General features: G+C 39.8%; 2 protein-coding genes and 1 long non-coding RNA gene across 11 annotated transcripts; all 3 read left to right on the top strand.

The window, feature by feature from the left end:
• The first annotated feature begins 2,376 nt into the window (after positions 1–2,376).
• On the top strand, positions 2,377–5,917 carry LOC306826069 (uncharacterized protein). 9 transcript variants are annotated; one of them, XR_013779354.1, is made up of 7 exons: positions 2,378–2,514; positions 3,278–3,374; positions 3,717–3,800; positions 4,080–4,153; positions 4,394–4,491; positions 4,601–4,747; positions 5,230–5,917. XR_013779354.1 is itself a non-coding variant. In XM_079347146.1 (5 exons), the coding sequence occupies exons 2-5, from the start codon at positions 3,295–3,297 to the stop codon at positions 5,247–5,249; spliced, it is 321 nt and encodes a 106-aa protein (XP_079203272.1). In that variant the 5' UTR covers positions 2,384–2,514; positions 3,278–3,294; the 3' UTR covers positions 5,250–5,917. The 9 variants fall into 9 exon arrangements, 1 of the variants encoding a protein (XP_079203272.1); XR_013779355.1 differs by having other exon boundaries at positions 2,381–2,514; positions 4,413–4,747; XR_013779356.1 differs by having other exon boundaries at positions 2,384–2,514; positions 3,720–3,800; positions 4,394–4,747.
• A 728-nt stretch (positions 5,918–6,645) lies between these two features.
• On the top strand, positions 6,646–9,759 carry LOC306825839 (uncharacterized protein; the record flags this gene model as incomplete). The annotated part of the gene is made up of 2 exons (XM_079346793.1): positions 6,646–6,836; positions 6,952–9,759. The coding sequence occupies exon 2, from the start codon at positions 7,699–7,701 to the stop codon at positions 9,757–9,759; it is 2,061 nt and encodes a 686-aa protein (XP_079202919.1). The 5' UTR covers positions 6,646–6,836; positions 6,952–7,698.
• A 3,196-nt stretch (positions 9,760–12,955) lies between these two features.
• On the top strand, positions 12,956–13,403 carry LOC306824856. The gene is made up of 2 exons (XR_013779183.1): positions 12,956–13,237; positions 13,353–13,403. It is a non-coding gene; the product is annotated as an uncharacterized lncRNA (long non-coding RNA).
• Positions 13,404–16,407: the final 3,004 nt, after the last annotated feature.

The following is a 16,407-nucleotide window of genomic DNA, read 5'->3' as shown; positions in this document are numbered from 1 at the left end:
AATGTTCCATAGCAGCAGCTACTGCTAAAATGTAGCTTCTATAGCACTCAGTTTTGCCTATTATAATAGTAAGCCTATTAGTGCTCATGTGTTTCCAAAGTCCGAAATTTCAAAAGATTTTGCCTTAATGAACAACCACATCTTTTCTTTCTTTCTTTTTTTTTTTTTTTTTACTATGCAATGACTTATATTTGCCAATAAAATTCTTTTATAAACTGTTTCAAATGTGTTTGTGCTTCTGTAATAAATGTTTCTGTCGTCATGTACATTTAACTTAATATATCTGATAAAATGTATTAATATAAATGCATCTTGGATTTTGTGGCAATTATTTAGGTAACTTTAAAACACATTTTTTTAAAGATAGAATATGCTTTGGTTGCATTAAATATAATCTTTATGTTTACGTAATTCTAAATTAAGAGAATTTTTAATAAATCCAACTCAATAGAATTAGGCAGTTTTTAGTTGATGAGCACTTCCTGTTATTTTGTGCATTTTTCCATACTTCCAAGAAATGCTGCAGCTACATGCTAACAAAATGACAAAAGGCTAACCACATTGCAAATGCACACGGTAATTGCAATGTTCGAACAGGACAGAACACCTATTTTAGAATACTTCACATGTTTAGCTTTTGGGGACTCAGATTCTACTTTGATACACATTACATAACTATTTTATATTAAAATATTTATTGTTACACATCAAATATATCTTGTCAATCACCTGTTGCTCCACAGACTTGAGTGCACTATTCTCTCTCAACCAGGAAGTGTCAAACAGAGCTGAACCCAGCCTTGAGTTCAAATGGGGGTGTGTCAAGTGGAAGGGGCCATTTTTGGTAGAAGTGGAGGGATGTTTAGGTTTTTGAGATTAAAAATGTTATTTAAAAGGCAGTTTTAGTATTTCAGTATCAGTATTAACTGAAATGTATTTTGACATGTATTAGCTTTATTGCAGATAGTATGTGTTGTTTGTAGAACAAGTATTACTCACCTGAGAGTTAATTGATTTACACCTCCTTATGGTTGGTTCCAGCTCCTATATAAGAGGAGGCTTAAGAGCCGTACTTGGAGTTTGGAGTCTGAGTGGGACAGTGCAGCAGAGCTGGTGGGTTTCAACAGTTTATTGAGGAGTGTACAGAGCTGCAAGGCCACAGACTGGGACTTGTTTAAGTCTCTTCATTTGTTTGGCACTTGATGCTTAATTTATTTTTTTTCTTGAAAGTATTATCTACATTTTTATAAAGGAGGGCCTACAGGCCCGGCGAATACCCAGGAAAGGTAAGTCAGCAGAGGCTGCGTCTTACTTCCCTTATTTGCACCGAGTGTCCTCCGAGTTGTCTCCTCCACTTGCGTCTTAGTCCCGCCCACCAGAGATGCACGGAGGAAACGAAGCCGAGGAGAGGACCGAGGAAATCAGCTTTAAGACACATGAGACGTTGTTTCCTCGACAGCGTCACATGACGCGACATCAGCTGATCACGTTCAGCTGTCAATCAGCCGAACAGCTGTTTATGTCCACACAAACACGCACTGTATTATTTCTCATCAAACACACACACACTGTATTATTTCTCATCAAATACACACGGTTACAGTGTTTAGTCTCTTTAGCTGACAACAAACACCTGAAGAATAACCTGCAGTCTACTCATAACCAAAAGGACAATTTCTACACTGTAAAAACTGAGATTGGGGTTAATAAATATTTACCAGATAAATTCAAGTCAAATATAGATAATAAAAAAACTATGGACTGTTTTGACGAATAGTTTGTTAAATTAAACAAATATCAAGACATTCTTAGTAAATTTTTACAGCGATTGAGTGTGTGTAAAAACAACTTTGAAAATGTATGTAAAATGTAATTATTTTTGGATCGGAACATAACAACTGCAAAAAATTGATTAATTTTAATTAAAGAGAGGTGTCTGATTTTAGTCTCAATAGACTTCCGCCCACACATTTTCTCTTCACGGAGCAACGTTCATCATCAGCTGCCACACTTTGAGGACTGATGTTAGTCAACCGTTTGGTACCAAGTGCTTGTAGAAGTTGAACATTTTTAAATAGTAGCCTACAACTTTTAATTACCTGTTTAGTCACAATAAGACTATTTTTCTGAATTAGAGCGTGAGCAGCTCAACTTTCGGGAGCTATGGAGCTAGCAAACTAGCATCCTCTCTGCATATGTCTCCATACGTTCATGCACTCCTACACAATAAAGACTGTGACAGTTATCGCTGAATTTAGTTAAAATTTAAATAATGCTGGGTCATTTACATGACCCAATTGCTGGGTCCTGAGCTGCTGGGTCATTTCATTGGGTTTTGGCCACGGCGGGAATATTGACCCGATATTAGGTCATTGAGATAGGCTGAAGTGATCCAACGGCTGAGCTGGCCTTATCACAACCCAGCGCTGGGTCAGAAGCCCCGCCCACTTCTCTCCTCGCGACTGACAGCGGCTGCTGAACAAACGGTCGGCTGTGTTTTAACGTTTGACTTCGGTAAGTACCTAAAATACATTTTTTAAACACAATTTTCACACTAAACAATATCAATACACAAGTACTATTAATTATAACAAAACAATTATGGCAAAGTCATTACTTTGTACTTGTTGACTGGCGTAACATAACGTTTTTCAGCTAGTTAACTTACTTTGAGTTATAGCAAATATAACGGTAACCTAGTATCATTTAGTTTGTTAGTTCGTTGGTTAACATTAATTTAGACTTTCAGTATTTCATTTTCTGTTTTCCAATATGACCTATCATAATGTTAGATGGCTAATTGTGCGCCTGCTCATATCCTACTAACATTAATGTTGGTTAAGTTAATCACTTTTCAACGTTGACGTTACTCTACATCATCTTGTCACATAAGGCTGAATATCCTTTTAATGCACCTTAACATTTACTTTGGTTCATATAGCCCTAACGCCCTAACGTTAAACGTCAGACGGGGGACTTTTTACTGACGTTAACATTAGTCCATGTCCCAAGGCCATCAGACAAATATTAACGTTATAGTGATCGCGTGGATTTACATGTTAACTGGTGAAGACGGTAATGTTAGCCTGTAACGATTACAGCAGGTGGCAGGTTTATGATTAAAAGAGATGCGAGTGAGATGGTGAGAAATGACTTCCAATATTATAGTCTCTTGCGATATTTACAGTCAGTTACAGACGTGTTAAGTTGTGTTTTTATGTGGTTTAGGTGAAAGTTCTTCTAATGTGTTGATGTATTTATCAGGAGACACCAGCAGGGGGAGTAACGGCAGTAATGATGACACCACTCAATATACAGATTGATCTGAGGAACGTGTCGTGTCTCATCTCCTTCACTCAAAGAGCCTTTTTCAGGTAAGAAATAGAATAAAAGTGGCGTGTCTTTTGCCCTGGGTGTTAGATTAAAGTGTATAGTCCTTCCAGAAGTTGTTTGTGTTGAAAAACGTAATTTTCTGTGAAGTTTAAAGAGAAACGTGTTACCACGAGTTAGGCTAACAGTTTAGCCGGCTTATTTGATTAGCATCACAAATGCGTAGTTGTACGTGGTCCTGTGTTACAGTGTACATCAGTGTTGTGAGTTTGTGCTTGTTTGTAGTCACCTATGTGTGTGATATGTTGTGAACAGTCAATATACAGAGTGAGCTGATGATGGTTTCATGTCATGATAATCTGCCTGTGACTGTGTGTCTATGTCAGCAGACAGCAACACTGTTAAACATGGTGTGAGGTGACTCCCCTCTGATCAGGGACTGACCTCAGACTAGCTGAACATTTGGACAGGTCAAGGGAGCTGAAGCTATTTTGTTTAAATATGACACTGGCCTATATTCTTGATTTTAAGAATAGGCTTTCAGTGAAAGGCTTGTATTGATCATAACGTCTAAGCATTTAAAGGCTAACTTCATACAGTATAAGGTATGACTACACACAATCTTTTAAATTAGATTTTAACAGGTTGAGGGAGTCATACCAGCACTGTCATTGAGATGGAAATAACAGAAATGTATTTCTTAGAGCGTCAGAACAGTAAGATTTATGATTGTTTCTGTTTTTCTACAGATATTTAATGGAAAATTTTGTTCGTGAGACACTGGCGGCGTGGCACTTGGAGCTATTGACACCAAAGTTTGAAGGTGAGCGTGTCTTTGTTTGTGTTTCGTAATTGTGTGTCTAAGATTTTATAGCACATTGCATGTACAAGTAACGCTAAGAAATAACTCGGGCTAAATGTTTCTGCTGTGCTGTTTTAGGTTTGTGTCAGGATGAAGTAGAGGAGTTTAATTAATGGAAAATAAATGAATTTCATTAATTTCATTTGCTGTTAATGCTTCCCCTCTGTGTGTGTGTTTATTAATGTACTGTCCTCTTTAAAGCATACTACCACGTGTGTAGTCACATCATACTGGCCCGACTGTAACATGGAAACAACTGCTGGAGCAGCGTTTTGGACACAGGCTGCACCTGGCCAGCAGTAAGTGCACATCAGTTTAACAGACACAAATCTGGGGCTTATCTTGACTGGCCTCTCCAATACATTAAATATACCAATGTCTGTTATTTTGTCTCTCTTCTGCAAATAGCTCAAGATTTCCTCCTGCTCCTACAAGAAACCTGTTCAAGGCTTACAGAAGCCTGTTCACCGCAGTTCAGTAAGAAGATTCTCAAGCTGGCCAGTAAGGAAAGAAGTGCCCTGAATCTTTTTACCGAATTCAGTGAAAACACCGCAGGTACCTACATTTTCTTTTTTTAATCTGCTATGTCAACGTCCTAAATTAACTTAAAGAAATGGCTGTCTTTTGTCTATATGCAAGTAACTGAATAGACCACAGTCCTAAACTTCAATGATATTCTTAGGCAAGGATAGAAATTACAAGTCCATGTTTTTATGCATTAGGGTTCATAAATGTGTTTTGTAAATTTGAAAGTTATTACATTCACACAAAGTATTTGCTGTGAGGACTTCAGTCGGGTCAGAACCATCTGTAAAGTTGTAATTCATCTGGCGTCATGGTGGCATGATTCTCATGAAACTGAAAAACATGAATGACGAGTTAAAGGCTTGTGTTAGGGGCATGTTTGAAAGAATTCAGGCTGTTCTGTGATATCTGACAGATCTATGACAGATATATTGATTGAACATAGAATTTTTAATATCTAGCAGTAATTACTGTTCTGTTTGAAGTTTAAATGTTTTATTTCTTATTCACAGGTTGGAACAAACATTCCTGAGTTCCTGAGGGAGGCCCTGAAGACCAGACCAGAGCCATCGCACTGCACGCACACTGAGCACTGATAGGACGCTGTGGACGACCGCACTGAACGCACAGAGTGACTCCGTGCAAGACAACAGAACTCTCGTTTTAAAATGCTCCAATCCCGGACCGGCGTGTGGGGAGAGATCCAGATGCAGCAAGAAGAGAGCGCGCACAAATCACATCTGCAGCAAGCAGCTGCACAAAACAGGAAAATATACGGTTTGTGTGCTTTGTATTCAAAGAGCAAACATAGGACATTACTCTCTCTTTATCTCTCCTCTCTCTGATCCACTGCACAGTATAAAGTGAATTACAGGTGACTTTTTTTCCACAGACCCCCCCCCCCCCCCCCAACATGTTGCTGTTCTTCCATCTTTGAGGTCCTTTATCTGAAGCAATGTGCCCCTATGTGGGACTTTTTACAAACAGCTGTGTATCAGCTGCCTGGCAAAGAGTCGCCAGCAAGAGAATTCTTAAACACCTCTTTCATTAATGCCACATAAAATGCTGATGTGTAATAGGTGTTTTGTTTTAGCTGATCCTAAGATTGTTTATATTTCCGTTTCAGTTGGGCGAGATAGATATACTACTGTTATTGTTGTTGGCTCTTTCAAATGTAAATAAATATATGCATTAATTTTATTATTTGTGTTGATTCTATTTGTTTAGAAGCAGTTCATGTGAATGACTGTTTTTTAATGCTGAAATTATTTTTTGTATGGCTAAACAATGTACAGCAATAAAGATGCATAAATAACCCTATACTGGGTGAAAATAAGCATATATAATAATAACCCCATGAAAAGGTTAAAAAAGAACCAACGTTGGGTAAGAATGACCCAATTTAAGAATAAAAAAAAAATAACCCAACATGCTGGGTCATTTTGTGCAACCCAGCAGTGCTGGGTGAAAATGACCCAGTGCTGTGTAGGTGCTAAAAAGACCCAGCGCTGGGTTACAAAATAACCCATATTGGGTCAATTTTCACCCAGCATTTTTTAGTGTAAAATTTAAATGCGCACATATTACCATAGTCCCGAAAGGCTATTTATAACTTTTTCCAATACATACTTTTTCCCTGCCCCCAGTGCGCTCGCACACGCACACACACGAACCAGGGAACATGTTTTAAACCGCCTTCTTCAAAGCTCATGGCTGAAAAAGGACAGCAGTCTGTGGTGAGTTAGATACATTAAGCCAACATGTCGTCTCAACTGACATTAAGTTAAAAAAAAAAAAAAAAATATATATATATATATATAAGCATTTAGTTTCATACTTTTCATACATTGAAGGCTTTATCTGGTCACAATGATAACATGAGCTGAGCTGTCTGTATCCTGGGAAAAAGTTAACTACTCATTGTAGCTGGCGCTGTTTAGGCTAATGGGCTGGAGGCCTGATTTTTGTCTGTGTTCGTCCTGTTATTAAAGTTTTTTGAATGTCACGTGACTGGAGAGCTCCGCCACACTACGGACTTCACAGAGAGAGAAACAGCGGGTGCTCCTAAGAGATGTGGTTTTATTTTGTAGTTTTTTCTGTTGGTCAGCAGGCGAACACGGTAAATATTGTTTCATATTTTTAAACAATGCATTTATTTAGTTAATGTTTGCTGTCATACGTAAAAAATATGTTTGTTGTCATGGTTAAAAACTTTTATTTTTTCATCCTTGTAGTTTTCACGGTGTCACTATCTTCTGCGAAGATTAAAACTATGATGGACATCAGTATGATTCGTGGACCTTTTTTGACCAGCAGTTATAGTGAAAACGTGGCCTAAATCCATCGTTGGAGGTGAATCATCCCCTGTACCGGACTTCTATGCTAGCTTGCAGCTCTGCTTGATTTTCCCGCGGTGAACTCCAGGTTTCAGCGTGCAGTTCTGCTTCCTTCTCAGCAGTGGATTTCTACTGTTTCTACGTGCAGCACTGCTTCTTCCTGTGGTGAACTGTGGGTCTCAGCGTGCAGTCCTGTCTGCTTCAGCCAATACGGAGGACTAAGGTTTCAGCGTGCAGCCCTGTCTACACCCTGTGATGAACTGTTGGCTTCAGCATTTCTTCATCTCCAGCAGTGGACTACAGGTTAAAGTGTGATTTGCCTCCAGTAATTGATGGAAGGTTCCTAAACTAAGGTAAAAGGAAGGTGAAACGTGCTCTCTTTAAAGTTAAAGGAGCTAGTATGAGAGACTGCTTATACAAGGGGTACTAAATACATGTTGTGATGATAATTGTTTAATTCCTCAAGTGTTAAAAGGTTATTAAGATTTAAATATCACTAGGTCTTGATAAAATTAAACTCAGATTTTTCATCTATTTCATAACCCTCTGTAACAACAGTTTAATAAGTTCAGTTCATTGTCGACTAATGTTAAAAGTTTATTCATTTGTCCTTAAAATATTAACTCCTTAAAGAGTTGAAGCAAAATGTCAGTTCAAAAGGATTTATCTCACTTTGGTGAGTTAGCTGAGAAGAGAGACTTCCTTTCTGAAAAGCAAAGTTTGTTAGATTCTGATTTTGACGCAAAAGAAAAGGAAAAATCACCAAGTGTCGAGAGGGATAAGCAGTCTAAACCTGATATGACTGATACAGAGTCTAGAGAGTGTAGGCCATCCAAAGCAGAGGCATGTGCCACCAGAAAATCTTCCCGTGAAAGACGTTTAACACCGAAAATGCTAGAGCTAAAACAACAAGAGTCAGCTAAAACAGAAAAGAAGTTCATGTCAGCGTATGAAAAATGGAAGACTCAGGCCAGAGAAGTTCGCTCAAAATTAAAGTGCGAGTGCTCAGACAGCGACTTGTACAACATGATGGATGCAATTGAAAAACTTGAGGCTGAAATGAAGGAACTATATGACAACATTAGACTTGACATGACACCAAACCAAGAAATTCGGAGAAAAATAGATGCATGCACAGCTGTTTCATCAGACCTTGTTGGGTTAATGAGAGTACGCCTGACTGAAGAAGGAGAAGATTTTGATGCAGACGCCGAAAAGGCAAGATTACGCATGTTGCTTGACAATGAATATGCTAAGACCATATATGGGTCGACAGTATCCAAAAGCATTGCACGCAGCAAAAGCTCCAACTATTCTGCAGAGACTCCAAGCATATCAGCTAAAAGAGCGGAAACAGCTGCGCAGTTAGCGGCGAAGAAAGCTGAAATTGAAAGGGAGGCTGCTATTGATGCAAAACGTCAACAGCTAAAACAACTAGAAAATCAAAGAGACATTGAAGTAATTGAAGCAAAGCTCAAAGTGTACAGCGATGAGGAGTTAAAGGCAAGGAGTGAGAGATGCAGCTCTCCATGCAGTAGAGTCAGTGATCCTAGTCCATTTGATCCTTACACAGGACAGCAGGAAGGACAAGTTTCAAAAAATGAAGCAACTTTATTGCAGACATTACAAGAATCACTGACGCTGACCCGACTACCAGTACCAGAACCATCTGTCTTCTCTGGTGATCCACTTAAGTTTACAGAGTGGAGCACAAGTTTTAAGGCCCTCATAGAGAGACGATGCTCAAATTCTGCTGATAGGTTGTTCTATCTACAAAAGTACATCAGTGGAGAAGCAAGGTTAGTTCTTGAAGGCAGCTTCTATAGGAAAGACGAAGAAGCGTATCAACAAGCATGGGAGAAGCTTAATGCCAGATATGGTCACTCCTTCGTAGTACAGCGTGCTTACAGAGAGAAACTTAACAAATGGCCAAAGATTGCCTCAAAAGAGTATGTTAAGCTAAGGGAGTTTAGTGACTTTCTCCAAACATGCAGTGACGCTATGCCTCACGTCAAAGGTCTTCAGGTGCTGAACGACTGCGAAGAGAATCAGAAGATGTTGGGAAAACTTCCTGATTGGGTAACATCCAGATGGAATCGCCATGTCACTGAACAGCTGGATCGTGCCAAAGACTACCCTAACTTTCAAGAGTTTGCTTCCTTTGTCTCAAAAGAGGCACGCATCGCGTGCAATCCAGTATCATCGTTGTACGCACTAAAGCCATCTGAAGAAAAGGTTTTCAGAGACATGAAGCGTGCAAAAGCAAACACATTTGCTACAAATGTAAAAGCTTCAGATGCAAGTCACACATCCAAATCCATAGATGTCGATGGCAACAAGTCGAAAGATTCAAACAAACAAGAGAAGTGGAACACAGTGGCTGGCAGTGTGAACCAAATAAAATGTATATGTTGTGGAGAAAACCACTCAATTCATAAGTGTCAGAAGTTTATGGAAAGATCTCTAGAAGAGAAAAGGAAGTTTGTTCAAGAAAATAAACTGTGCTTTGCATGTCTGAGAAAAGGACACAACTCTAAAGACTGCAGAAACAAAGCCACGTGTGGCATATGCAAAAGGCACCATCCAACTCCACTGCATGAAGACCGTCTTCCTGCAGTCAAGTCTCCTACCCAGAGTCGTTCACAAGGAGTCAAGTCTCCTGTTTTCAAGGATGGCGATGCAGAGAGAGCAGGCAAGCTTCCATAACGCGGAAACGCATGGTACATTCCTCACCATGGGGTTTATCATCCCAAGAAACCAGAAAAAATCAGGGTAGTTTTCGACTGCTCCGCAAAGTATGAAGGCACTGCCCTGAACGACCATTTGCTAACAGGGCCTGATCTAACAAATGGGCTCACAGGAGTGCTCTGTCGATTCCGCAAGCATCCCATTGCAATCATGTGTGATGTGGAAAAAATGTTCCACAGGTTCCATGTCAGCGAAGAGGATAGAGATTACCTCCGCTTTCTATGGTATGAAAACGGAGACACAGATTCCGAGCCAAGCGAGTACCGCATGAAAGTACACCTATTCGGAGCATCATCATCTCCAGGCTGCGCCAATTATGGCTTGAAATATCTTGCCAGTCAGAATGAAAATGAGTTTCCTTCAGCAGCTAGCTTCATCAGGAAGCACTTCTACGTAGATGATGGCCTCATAAGCGTAGAGTCAGTTACAGCAGCAATAGAGCTGGTGAAGGACACCCAAGCTGTATGTGCTAAAGGAAAGCTACACCTTCACAAATTCATCTCGAACAACCGAGAGGTTTTAGAGTCCATCTGCGCGACTGAACGTGCTGCTGAGGTGAGGAATGTGGATCTCATCCATGAAGACCTCCCGATGCAAAGAGTTCTGGGTGTGAGGTGGAACGCAGAGAATGACACCTTCTCCTTCAAGGTCCTACTTAACGAGAAACCAGCAACTCGACGTGGAATTCTCTCGGTTGTGGCCTCTGTTTATGATCCATTAGGATTCTTGGCCCCATTCCTCTTAACAGGAAAGAAGGTCCTTCAAGAGATGTGTCAGAAAGGCATGACTTGGGATGAACCGTTACCAAGTGAGTTGGAGCCACGTTGGGAGAGTTGGTTAAATGACTTGAAAGATCTTGAAAAGATTCAGATCCCAAGATGCTTTACACCCAACAACTTTGGACAGGTCCTGAAAGTCGAACTGCATCACTTCTCAGATGCGAGCAGTCAAGGCTACGGTCAATGCTCATACATCAGATTGGTTGGTGAAGATAAGGTGCACTGCTCCCTAATCATGGGCAAAGCAAGAGTTGCGCCCTCAAAAGTGGTTACCATACCAAGGTTAGAGTTGACGGCTGCAGTGATCTCAGCGGTTGTGAGCAACCTGCTAAAGCAAGAGCTTGAGCTCAGAATTGACAGAGAGTACTTTTGGACAGACTCGCAAGTTGTCCTCGGCTACATCAACAACGAAGCCAGACGGTTTCATGTTTTCGTCGCAAACAGAGTACAAATGATTCGAGAAGTCACCGATCCTAGACAGTGGTTCTACGTCGACACAAAGGACAACCCTGCCGATCACGCCTCAAGAGGCCTCAAAGTGGCAGAGCTGGTCAAGTCAAACTGGCTCACAGGACCAAAGTTCCTGTGGGAGAGAGAAGTTGTTGCAAACCAGGGCACTTCAGAGCTGCTGATGGGAGATCCTGAGGTTAAGGCAACCCAAGTACTGAGTACTGAAGCTATAGAGCACTTTGACTTCCAAGAGCAACTGTCACGGTTCTCAAAGTGGACTAAGGCTGTAAATGCAATTGCTCGGATTCAGAGATTAGCGAAGAAAATTAAGAAGACAGAACCCTTAAATGTGGAGGAAAAAAGAATAGCTTCACTCACTCTTATCAAGCTTGCTCAGCAAAAGGCATTCAAAGAGGAGTTACAAATACTGAACAACAGAACAGGAGAGTTACCCTCTAATCACAAACTTTACCAGCTTAATCCACACATCAAAGATGACGTTTTGAGAGTAGGAGGACGTCTTAAGAAAGCAACTGCACCCTTTGATGTCAGACATCCCGTAATCCTCCCAAGAGACAGCGCTGTCACTCGCCTTATCCTTGCACATTGTCATGAAAAGACACAACACCAAGGCAGAGGACAAACCCTGAATGAACTGAGGGCCAATGGTTACTGGATTGTTGGAGGCAGTAAGGCAGTAGCACAGTTCATAAGAGAGTGTGTTCCCTGCAGAAAAGCTCGCAGGCCACCAGAGGAACAACTTATGGCAGACCTGCCTTCTGATCGAGTTGACCCCTCACCTCCGTTTTCATACTGCGGTATGGACTGTTTTGGCCCATTCCAAACAAAGCAAGGTCGCAAAGTGCAAAAAAGGTACGGTCTCCTTTTCACATGCCTATGCTCCAGAGCAGTTCACATAGAGATGTTGGAGGATATGACGACAGATGCATTCATCAATGCCCTACGTTGTTTCATAGCCATCCGTGGAGCCGTGAGACACATAAGATCGGACCAGGGAACCAACTTCGTTGGAGCTAGAAACGAAATGGAAAAAGCTCTGAAAGAAATGGACAAGGACAAAATCGCTACCTATCTGGCAGACAAGCAGTGTGATTTCTGCATGAACGCTCCAAGCGCAAGTCATGTCGGAGGAATATGGGAGCGCCAGATCAGGACAGTACGGAGCGTGCTCAGCTCAGTTCTTGCTTGCAGTGCTGGAAGGTTGGATGACGCTTCCTTAAGGACCTACTTCTACGAAGCCATGTCCATTGTAAACAACCGCCCACTTACAGTAGACAGTATGAACGACCCCAAAGGTATGGAGCCGCTGACTCCCAACCATCTAGTAACGATGAAATCGTCTGTTCCACTGCCTCCCCCAGGAGAGTTCATAAAGGAGGATTTGTATGCAAGAAAGCGCTGGAGAAGAGTACAATATCTATCTGAGCTTTTTTGGAACAGATGGAGAAAGGAGTATCTTGCAAACATCAGTCTGAGACAAAAGTGGCATTCTCAAAGACGAAACGTGCAAGTAGGTGACATTGTTATTGTCAAAGAAGAGGAGGTCCATCGTAATGAATGGAAACTTGCAAGGGTTCTTGGAGTTCATGAGGATGATGATGGACTGGTACGAAGAGCAACATTACAATTGGGAGAGAGAAAGTTAGGAAAGGGTGGTGAACGTCTCTGCAGGCCATCTATCATAGAAAGACCTATTCAGAAGTTAGTTGTACTCATAGAAAGCAGATAAAATGTGCCTTACTTCAACATATCGCCAGCCATTTAAAGCTATAGACTTCCTAGATTCATATAGGCAGGGAGCTATTTAACCTGTTTTGCAGGGTAAAGTTGAATGTACACTTGTTGATATTTGTAATGCCACTCAGTTCAAGGTTTTATAAGTACAGTTGAAGTGGTTAAAATTACCATTGATTTCCTTTTTTTTTTTTTTTAAAGATTTGACATGTGATGAACATTGTATGTACAAATCAAAGGTAATTTGGTGGGAGTGTAGCTGGCGCTGTTTAGGCTAATGGGCTGGAGGCCTGATTTTTGTCTGTGTTCGTCCTGTTATTAAAGTTTTTTGAATGTCACGTGACTGGAGAGCTCCGCCACACTACGGACTTCACAGAGAGAGAAACAGCGGGTGCTCCTAAGAGATGTGGTTTTATTTTGTAGTTTTTTCTGTTGGTCAGCAGGCGAACACGGTAAATATTGTTTCATATTTTTAAACAATGCATTTATTTAGTTAATGTTTGCTGTCATACGTAAAAAATATGTTTGTTGTCATGGTTAAAAACTTTTATTTTTTCATCCTTGTAGTTTTCACGGTGTCACTATCTTCTGCGAAGATTAAAACTATGATGGACATCAGTATGATTCGTGGACCTTTTTTGACCAGCAGTTATACTCATTGTTAGCAAGATGCTGGAGCTTGTACAAAGACAAAAAGGCTGATAATGCTTACAAACAGACTGAATTGTCTATAATTATTTATTATTATTAAACAGTTTTGACTTAACCTAGCCTGTATTTCAACAACAAACTGTATTTTATAAACACAGATATTTATGTGTCAGGAATACTGAAAATGATTGATTGATTCTGACAGTGATGTGGCCTGGCCCCAAGTATCTGTTTGGGTGCTGATTGTCGTCGATGACAATGTGCCGCTCTCTGCCACTAACCTCCACCTTGAGCCAGTGTCAACTGCCATCATTGTTGAGGGAGGTATGGTAATAGAAGATATCCAAAATCTACCCCAAGCACTTTACCTCTTGTTTGGGCTGTCATATGCTCTACACTTGGACTATGCTTGGGTTGAGACAGAACAAACTCCCCACTTCCTGTTCCAAAATCTTTCTGATACAGGAAGTTCAGTAATTCAGCTATATTGTTGGTGCGTCAGTTTTAAACATCTGTGTTCATGCAGAAGAAAGATTTGAAAAAATAAATAGAAATATGCATATTATTGAAATTTGGACTGTTTCACTATCATGATTTATGTATCGTTAAATGTGATTATTTTGGGAAAAATCAAACTTGTTGTACATGTAGTGTATGTTTAAAGCACTTAAGTTATATTAGTATAGTTGGTCCTGTAGAGAGACTCAAAGCAAGAAACAATGCAGGTTATGACAGATTATTCTACCAAGTATCCAGAAGTCTTTCCACTGAAATCCATAAAGGCAAAATCAGTTGCTTTCTGTTTTGTACGTTTCTTTTCAAATATGTGTATGTATTAAATGATCAGGGAACTAACTTTGTCTACTCTGCTGAAACAGGTGTACCACTTACTTGGGACCAGACCATCCTTTTAATGGATAGGCTAACGGAGTACTTTAACCAGAAAAGTTTGTAAACAACACTGGTACAGACTGGAATCAATGGCTGCCTGACCTCTTTGCATGCAGGTAAGTACCACAATCCTCCACTAGTTTCATCAAAGTTTGGGGCCCATTTGCACTGTTGGGAGAGATCTGGGAGGGAGGCACGTGGAGGGTGGGATCTGTTAACGTTGTATTTTGTGTCATCCAGATGAGACGGCTGCTGAAGAAAAAGAACGAGCAGGCCCACTCGCACATGATTGATGCCAAGCAGCAGCAGAAGTCCTGTTATGACAAGTCATCCAGGCCGAGAACCTTCGACCCAGGACAGAAAGTCCTGTGTTCCTACCCAGTGATAGAAGTGTGCTGGATGAAGAAGTGGATGAGCAATACTTAACTCTAGTGACCTGGTAGACCATGATATCAGATGTCAAACTGCTTCAGATAAGATTTATCTGTAATTCAACAAAGATTGTTGAGCATGACATTGTTGTGAGAGGTGTAAAAATGAAGTTACAGGATCTCTGACCTGATGCTGTCCCTGGGGTTCGAGGTTTTAAAGAGCGTGTTCTTCCCATACCAAAGGATGGAGGCATAAGGTTCTGCACTGATTTCAGGTACCCTAATTCATTTCATCATCTTGATTTAAAGTTATATTAAATGGATATCTTTTATATGCCTAGTTCTTATAATTTGGTTTTTAAAATGTGGTTTTCTATTTTTAGATCAAATAAAACTTACTCCTGTGTCTCGACAGTGTTATGAGAATGAATGGCGCCGAGGGGATGCTCATTCTCTAACACACAGTGGAGACACAGACTATGGAAACAAATTGTATTATTCTATTTTCAGACTGTTTTTCCTCTCCCCAAATCTGTCACTACCAAGATCTAGTATTAAACTATTAGAAACAAATATTATGCTAATGTTTACTTTCCCTGTGTTAACATTATTTTCACAATTTTTTATTGAAGGTTTACACAACATCAATACTTGAATTTTTTAACAAAATTCAATACAATTCTTCAAAATCGACGTGCAATCTTCTTTCTAAACTGTATGACACTGATCAGATTGATTTCAGATCTAACGATTTATGAGATCGAACATACAGTTCAGCAATCTGTACCCTAACATTTTAGTTGATAACTCAATAAAATTATAAAATTTTAAAAACACCTAATGTTTCGGTGGTGACCAGTGTCTTCTTTATAGTGTTTTATCATATTTACTCAACCATATTGCTTACTATTAACTCAGAACATGGCTGATGTTGGGAATATTACAAACACTAATGCTTTTTGGTCAATAAAATAATTTCTTTTTGAATGGGACTTCATACAGGTCAGTCGATATTTTTTATTTTATTTTATTATTTTTTTAAATTGGTATTATTATCTTAATAAGCATTGCTTTTGAGTATATATTGTTTATTTCTGATTGATTATGAATATAGTTTGACAGAGCGATACTGGAATAATGCTGCGGAGAGTAACAGTGACAAGCCATACAACAGTCCTCTCTCCACACACCCAGACTCTAGCAGTTCACACAGGAGCTAAGAACTAAAAGAGTCCTTTGTTTTTCCTGAAGTCAAACACATGACAATCTGGTCCCAGGACTTTTTTAAAAGGTCTAATGAAGCTTAGCTCGCAGTGACAATGCACCTACGACACATTTTCTTACCTAAATGTTTTGATCCATATTTCTGAAGAAATGTTGTTTGTTTTGTTTGCTCAGTCACAAAATCAATTTATGAAGACAAGAAATGTATGAAATTACATTTGTTTACTGTATATAGTTTAAAGCAGACTTTAAGCTATGTCTGTTTACAACTCAAAACCTTTTGAGCTGGAATCTTTGGGTCACCTTACAGTTTGCTTATTTGTTGTTGTTTCAATTTGACAGTAGCAGCATTCATGATGACATTGCCCTTACAAACAACACTAACCTTATTTCAATCATTTATAAGTTTGTCTTGCTTATTTTGTATATCACATTACAGCATATTTTAGGCAGTTGTGTGTCGCCTTCATAAAAATGAAGTTTTA

The sequence above is a fragment of the Symphodus melops genome (assembly GCF_947650265.1).
Source record: "Symphodus melops genome assembly, chromosome: 6".
In the NCBI taxonomy this organism is placed as follows: Eukaryota; Metazoa; Chordata; class Actinopteri; order Labriformes; family Labridae; genus Symphodus; species Symphodus melops.
The sequence above is the reverse complement of the archived record's forward strand: the minus strand, read 5'-3'. Positions and strand labels throughout refer to the sequence as shown.